This window comes from Trachurus japonicus, chromosome 17 (assembly GCF_045865225.1).
Source record: "Trachurus japonicus isolate A0001 chromosome 17, Traja_1.0".
Classification (NCBI taxonomy): domain Eukaryota; kingdom Metazoa; phylum Chordata; class Actinopteri; order Carangiformes; family Carangidae; genus Trachurus; species Trachurus japonicus.
Window position 1 is genome coordinate 19,018,388 of NC_140923.1, and position 8,159 is coordinate 19,026,546.

At 42.7% G+C, this 8,159-nt stretch overlaps 1 protein-coding gene across 2 annotated transcripts; it reads left to right on the forward strand.

Annotated features, from left to right (window-relative positions):
* The first annotated feature begins 1,114 nt into the window (after positions 1–1,114).
* tal1 (T-cell acute lymphocytic leukemia 1) lies at positions 1,115–6,567 on the forward strand. Of its 2 annotated transcripts, none has more exons than XM_085803827.1 (4): positions 1,115–1,189; positions 2,538–3,083; positions 3,487–3,605; positions 4,539–6,567. In XM_085803827.1, exons 1-4 carry the CDS (start codon positions 1,131–1,133, stop codon positions 5,066–5,068), a joined length of 1,254 nt encoding a protein of 417 aa, XP_085659953.1. In that variant the 5' UTR covers positions 1,115–1,130; the 3' UTR covers positions 5,069–6,567. The 2 variants fall into 2 exon arrangements, with proteins under 2 accessions (XP_085659953.1, XP_085659954.1); XM_085803828.1 differs by having other exon boundaries at positions 3,487–3,575; positions 4,539–5,405.
* Positions 6,568–8,159: the final 1,592 nt, after the last annotated feature.

Here is an 8,159-nt window from a genome sequence, read left to right on the forward strand (position 1 = left end):
CTATCTATCTATCTATCTACCTATCTATCCTATTGTCATGTCAGGGGTTTACTTGACTGACTGCGAGGCAATTTACCTGTTTAAACGCCTGTATTATTGTGATCATTATTCGTTTTTATTCCGTTTTTTCATGAGGCTATTTCAATGTATGAATTAAGAGGAAAAAAGCAGTCTGGGAAATCCGTTGTTAGGATGTACCTGCTACCATTTAGGCTGTCCTGGATGTGCTCTGATAGCGTGTCACCGTTGATGTTCCTGCTGTTTTATCTGATGGACCAGAAGCCGATGCGCTTTTATCTCCTCCAGCCACGACTCTCCATGGACCCCGGGGGAACCGCCGACCAAAAGCCCCTGACACAAATAATGACAAGCCAAAAAGCACATTTATTTTTATTCGCTTATTTATTTATTTGTCTATCTAAGAAGAATTGTGTCCCATCCAATTAGGACAACCTTATCATAATTAGAGCCCGTCTCTCTCTTTTTTAGTCATCTATTGTATCAGTGGCGCATCTAGCCTCGAGGCGCAGAAACCTAGATATGGATTAATGGATATATAGTCCTCTTTAAGGATGAATTAATAACAAATAAATATATATTTTTAATGTGGGCTCTCTGCTATCATGTGTTATCTTATTTTAAATGGGCTTAGCGAAAAGCCCTTTGTTGAAAAATAGAAATAGGTCAAAAGCTTAACTTGAGCTTTTGTTTCTTTCATCCAAAAAAAAAAAAAAAAATTAAAACACCTCAACTATAGCTCAGGCTACAGTATACTACCTCGCGTTGTTACAGGCCGTTGCGCTGTGCCTGTTTGCTTTTTTTAATGCTTTGCCCTCCACAAGCCTGTATAGCCCACGACAGCCAAATAATAATGAATCATTTCATAAATAATGGGTTTAGGGGCTTATCGGGAATGAAGAGGCCGCTGCCGTGCGCTTATCTCCCTCGGCCACATTGCGGCCTGTGTTCCGCTCCCCACACTGAGGGAGCGCACTGGATGCGGCGAGAAATAACTCAGCTACACACACACACACACACACACACACACACACACACACACACACACACACACACACACACACACTGCTCCACAACTGGCAGGGTAAAAAAAAGGAAAACCTCAGACATGGATGACCCACTCACAAAATGGCTCCACTTACACAGTAACATCAACAACACGGCTGGAGCGGTAAGTGCAAAAAAAAAAACATCTTTATTTAGAGCGCCACATTCGTTGTTCCAAATGCCCGTAATTGCGTCGCTATCGTCTGAATTTTATCAGTGTTACGTGCGGAATATTTAGCCTATATTTTCTGCTATTGTCCGATCGGGTGGTGGTGGAGACTGTACGGGATGTAGGCTAATAACGGATGCGAGGCCTATTGGAGAATTCCCAGAAATACAAGTGCGCTTTATAAAAAATGGCGGACTCATGTGGATTTATATAATATTTTGATTAGGCTATTTTTTTTTTTACTGAATTAATTACCGACTAAAACACTTACCCGGTGCTATGTGATGTGTTCAATAGCCTATGACAAGGCTTTGATGGTCGGCTCTGACAACAACAGCATTACGGCCTTCACCACGATAAAAAAGAAAAAGAAAAATGAGGCTCGGACATGTGAAACGATCAAGTTCAAGTGTTTCTGAGGGTTCACGAGTTTATTTGTGGATTTTCTGTAGTTAGGAAAAAGGAGGGATTGCATATCGACGTAAAATTGATATGACCAAGCTGGCTTCGTGGTCCTGGAACAATCTCTGCTCAAGACGACAATATTCAGCTTTAAATAACCTACATCCGAAATCAACCTTTGAATATAAATGATATAAAACTGTGAACGTGGGTTAACAGACCTTAGGATATTAGCTTAACGGTGTAAATTGTGCTGAAGGCCGAGTGTGGCTAGATAAGAGACTCAGAAAAAAAAACACTCGTACATGCAGAAACCACAAGATAAAACTCTGTGGAAAAGACCTGTTAGTGTTTGGATAATATCCATAAAGTTCTTACTGTAGCCTATGATTAAAAAATGTTCAACATGGGGCAACTTCAGCTCTGATGGTTTAAGTTTAAGAACAAACCATCCATCGGCCATCGGCTCACAAAAAATAGGAATTCTCCTAAATTAATCATTGATTTACATGTAAAGACTAAATACATATAAATGTGGTCAATATTGTCTTTAGATAATCTTATAATCTTTTTAATTTTTTTTATATCGAACAAAATGCATAAATTAGGATAAAAAAAACAAACAATTTACCAAGCCATTTAATAACCTTTCAGGTGTATTTTTAAACTCGCTGTTTCGTTGGTAGCCTATTTACTGTAATGTCTGCAATTTCTAGCAATAATTCTGGTCATGGTTATGACAATTACAAAAAGTATAAATAATAGCAACAATAAAAGATCTAAATTAGAGTGATATAATACGTGTTAATTCCCTGTAGTTTTGCATGAAACGCGTGATTATGTGGTGTAGTAAGACATAATATAATGTTGGGCTGAATTAACGGGAGGAAATCTCATTCAGGAGTAGTGGACTCGACGGTATAAAAATGATGGAAAAACGGCAGCCGGAGCTGTGTCCTGGAAGTCCCGATGCAGAGTCCGGTCCTGGAAAGCGAGAGGACTCCTCCATCTCCATCTCCAGACAGAACGGATGCAAGGAGGACGAGGAGCCGAGGAGAGAGGAGGAGGAGGAGGGGGAGGTGAGGGGAGGGAGCTTTAAGGGGGTTGAAGAGAGGGATGACGTTCCTCTGCAGAACTCGAGCAACGGGACCAGCATCAGCATCATCATCAACGGCGTTGCCAAGGAAACTGCCTCTCACAACGCCCTTGACCTGAAAAGGGAAGTGCCGGTGATCGAGCTCTCCAGGAGGGACGCTATAAAAGCGGTGGAGCAGAGGACTGAAAGCCATTTGGTGCCGATCACGGAACTTCGCAGACCTCCACCGCTGCCGCTGCCGCCGCCGCACCGAGACGACGCTCGAATGGTCCAACTGAGCCCAAACGCGTTTCCTGTCCCGGCCCGGGCGATGCTCTACAACCTGGCGCAGCCTCTCGCCGCCATCAACAGGTAAAGGGGGAGACAAGGAAAATAGAAAACAGGGAGTCTCATGAATGCACGTTTCATTTGATCAGAGTGGGTGCTCACTGTAAAAGTTATAAGTTTGATGGCTTTACAGTAAGATGCTGGCCTATGGTGGCCCTGCAGGGACAGACTGCAGTAGTGTGAGAAGATGCCTGTAATGCAATTGAGTCGACATTATGTTGACAACCATGTATATTCATTAGCCTATATCTATAAAAATGTGTGTGTGTGATTGTGTGTGTGTTCATGAGCCTGTGTGCAGTGTGTTCCTGTGTGTGAGGAGTGGATGGTGTTGAACACACGCATTACAGTAAATGAAATGATGGATGCTGGACCTGATGTTTTCTCATTCACCTGTGCACTTTTTGTCTGCTTTCTGTTGCTGTAGTCTCGGAGGGGAGTCGGAGCAGTACAGCATGTACCCCAGCAACAGGGTAAAGCGCCGCCCGGCGCCTTATGAGGTTGAACTCGACGAGGGTAGGCGCATTTTAGATCTTTATAAGTATGGTAAGACGCACTTCTGCTGTGTCCTCCTTCTGCCAATGTAGTTCCCCAAACGTCCCCTCCTCATCTCCATTGTCATTCATCCACTGACATGGATCTATACTGTGCCTAATCTGGCTGTTGCAGAGGATGCAACACTTACCATAAGTGTCAACCCCAAGAGGAATAAATGAATCATAACTCACGGCATAAATGTATGCTGATAATCTTAATGTCAAATACATCTACCCGCATACCATTAAAGTAAACTCTTTTCAGACAGACAGGGGGTTTATTTCATTTGAAACATCCTTTCCACCGCTGCCCACTCACTGCCATATGCAGGGGTGGAGGATGGGGGTGCTGCTGCCTCCATGCCAAGGTTTTACTGCAGAGTGGGCTGAAGGATTAAGATAGACTGGGTGTGTTCCAAGGGCGACAATAGCCTGGAAGACACCATTGTTGGGGGTGGGAGGATGTTACTACCTGCAGTGGGGCATCTTTAAAAAAAAAAAAAAGTAAATAGAATACAGAAAGGGGAGCAAACAGTCACCTCCAACACCGTTTCCTGAGGTTTGGCATGCTAAACGAAACATTTCATGTGTATTGCATCTGCACCCTACTTGGCACACAACGTGTTGTATTTATCAAGCCTCTGTAGCATGGTGCCATCATCTGAAAACCCGTGTTCGTACAGAGGACAATTTAATTTTAGGTTACCGTATTACACTTTTATTATTTGTCTTTCTTACAAGATAATTTTCCTCAAAATCTATGTGCATCTGTTCTTGTGTCGCTACGTCTTACATTCTTATGTTTGAATTTCTTTACTCTTTTGCCGACTGCATTATCTGTTTCAGTTAAGCATTGTACGTTGTTTGTGTTATATCTTCTATCTATGCCTCCTGTCCTCACTCTCTCGATGTCCGTGTCCTTCCCTCCCTGTTTGTCTGCTAGCTGGCCAGCCAAAGATAGTTCGCCGTATCTTCACCAATAGTCGTGAACGTTGGCGGCAACAGAACGTAAACGGGGCGTTTGCAGAGCTTCGCAAACTCATCCCCACTCACCCTCCAGACAAGAAGCTAAGCAAGAACGAGATCCTTCGGCTTGCTATGAAGTACATCAGCTTCCTCTCCAACCTCCTGGAGGACCAGGACGGAGGGAGAAATGTTGGCAGCACAACTGACGGGGAAACGGGGCTGCTGGTTGGGGTTGGGGCCCATGATGGGGGCCCTCAGGGTGGACCACATCAGGACACGGTGGTGGGCTTGGCCAGGGACGACCTTCTGGAGACAATGTCACCGGGCTCCAGCTGTGGAAGCCTGCCTGACGGCGATGCCGAGGGAAGTCCTGAGAGCTTTATGGAGGACCAGGACTCACCTCCGGCTCCAAGGACTCTAACGGCTTCTCGTGGGACCGCGCTGCATCTAGCTACTAGGGATCTGAGGCGCAATGGACGCCCGTTGGATGGCTCCAATCGGCGATGATGCTGATGCCAAACCGACCACGGACACACCATACCTGAGACTGAAAGAGAGACAAAATAAAAGATGGATATGCTCAGGACCTGTTAGCTTTGATATGTCAGTGTAGGAAGGAGAATCAAGCACCATGAAAGGAGACCATGATCCAGAAGGGATCATGACAACATCCCTGTCTCCACACTACACCCGATTAATAGCGTGGTTCGATTGGTGATCGATTGAATTAGATTCAACAAAAGACTTGTAAATTCTGCATGTCTCATGTCTTCGACTGACCTGCAGCTTATAACTCTCCATGTTTTTAAAGTCCAAAGACTGGATATTCTAGAAAAAAAAAACACACACACATACACAAAAGAACAAGCAAACATAAGACAAAACCAAACAAAAGAATCAAAGAGACACTCGGCAAAGACTTTTAATGTGTAATAATGAAGTCCGCTAATGATACTATTGATTACATTATGGTGCAGCCAGAATAGATCTAACATGCCCGCAGAGTACGGCAAGTAAATGGTTCTAAACTGTCACTGGATAAACCTGTAGATTAATGGCCAAGAAATTGAATGTGTTAGAAAAATGACACAAAAGTAAGTTTGCCTCAGTTGGAGGCTGTAAATGAATGGACTGGACTCTTAATTGTGCCCATGCAGTTACGTATGTATTGTAAATAGCATTATATTTCCACTGCGCAATGTAATAACAGTGACTCGAGTTCAAGTCATGTGATTTAAGATGTACCGTAGTGTGTTTGTGGATGGGTTTACTAGCAAAACGATCTTTTAGTAGACAGAAAATGAGGATAAAATGAGAGGGAATGAAGATAAACTCACAATGTAAAGCAAGCAACTGAACCTAGTACATCAAATGTGGTACCATTTAATTCTTTTACAATTTGGTGATGAGAAAATGACACCAAATACGGCACCAGACAGTTTGACAATTTCACTGCCTGGAATGAATATATCTATTTGAAATTGCTGTGGAGGTACAAGACATGCAGCGTGTTTCTTTAAGTGTACAAAATATGGGTCATATGAAATCATGGGGTGGCCCATGCAGTCCTTTTGACATGAATGTCTTTTTTGGTGTTTTTTTTTTTTTTTTTTTAACTGTAATGCAGTTGTAGTTTAGTAAGGTACACAAATAAATCCCTTCATTGCCGCATTTCATATATACAGACACATAGAGGCGTACATGCCAACAGATTCACATGAACAGTGTTAATATCATAAGAACACCAGCAGTTTTCTGAAAAAGACAGTTAAGTATTGCTCACTGTTGTTGGTTATTCTGCTTTTTCAGCAGGACTTAGTAGCTTCTATTGGTACCTTTGGTAATGGTATTTTATGAATTGCAGTAAAAGGGGCATTGTACGTTTGGTAATGACATATTTGTTGTAAAATAGTTGTATCTATAAATATATCCAATGTTAAATCGATGAATTTTATACAAAACCCCTGAATAAAACACGCAGAGGAAAAGCCTTGTATTTGATCTCATGCAAGCATGTTGCTGGTCTTATTGATTCCCTTCAATTCATTTGAGTTTAGTCCAATTAAAATGAATTCAGATCGGTGTGGTATGGTGTGATTCAATCCAGTCCAATTCAATTCAATCCAGTTCAATTCAATTCAATTCAATTCAATTCAATTCAATTCAATTCAATTCAATTCAATTCAATTCAATTCTTACCAGAAACTGTTATGTATTTTTTTTTACTACATTGCATCACTGACAGATCTTCTCTCTGTCACATGTTTATTCTTAATTTCAAATTCAATTGACCAATCCCTGGAGGCACATAATGGCATACCATGTGACTGTTTCCCACCTTATCTGTACAGAGTGTATAGTTGAAACCACAACCTCCTCATGAAACTCCTCCAGCAGAGCCTGGAATCCTCACTTCCTACCAACAAGTGACAACTTCCTTTAGAGGTTAACGTGGCTCTGTGACCTGCAGGATATCCTGCCATTGTGAAAGTAGTTTTGACAGCCTCCACCGCACTCGTTTGCACAATGTTGTGTCTGTACACAATGTGAAACCGCCGTGCTGATCGAGACTCCCACCGCCCCGAAAGTTAGGCGCTTATGCAATCGAAAAGTTATGCTCGCCATCCTGTGATCATTACAGTAATGTGGAAATTTCCGCCACATATAAATGCTGCTTTCTCTGAAGACCTACTTCCTCATGTTCCATAAGTTTACACACGCAGACTTTGCAACCAGTGCCACTACTACAACAGCATCAGCTACTTGGACGTTTTCTAAAAAAGTATAATTGCTTCCAGAGAGCATCAGAGACATCCAGGTGTTTGGAGACCTCTCCTGTGCTGTGCTCTGGCTGAGCCGGGACTCCTCTGAGGGCCTCTCTAGGTTAATGCCTGCCAAACATTTACCTGCTCCAGTGTTCCTGACTCTCAAACAGACACAGACTCACAAAAAAGTGAGGGATACAGGGAGTGTATATGAGGGATTGAAAGGGAGAGAATGAGAGGAGGCTTGTGCCTGTGTGTGCGCTCCAGTGTGTGTTTGTGTGTGTGAGAGAGAAAGTGTACATGTTTGTGTGTGTCTGAAGACAGGCTTGTGCGTGTGTGTGTGTGCTCTGCATAGATCTGTTTGTGTGTGTGCTGGTGTGTGTGTATGTGTGTGTGTTTATCAGCTCAGTGCAGATGGGTGGCAGAGTGGCTCTTGCAGCCAAATGATTCAGTATGCTAATGAGTTGTTATCTGTGGTGCTGCAGGAACAATATACTGTCTTTCTCACAGTGGGAATCCAGCCTGCTGGGAGCAGATTACACTGCACACACCGCCAAGGTAGTTATTTATATTTTCACACAGAGTAGTAGAAAACACATAAACGCACACACACATATCCACACATATCCACAGATAGGCCTATAAACAAACAAGCAAAACAACATTTTAACATACACACACACACACAACCAGCCATCACCACCGACTGCAGCACAAATAAAGTGGAAATCTGAGGTAAATTTATGTTCCTCACCAGTAGATGGAGATGTCATTCTGGGCTTCCCTGTTTTAGAGGTTTCAGTATTGCCTTTCAATTTTATTCATAAAAACAC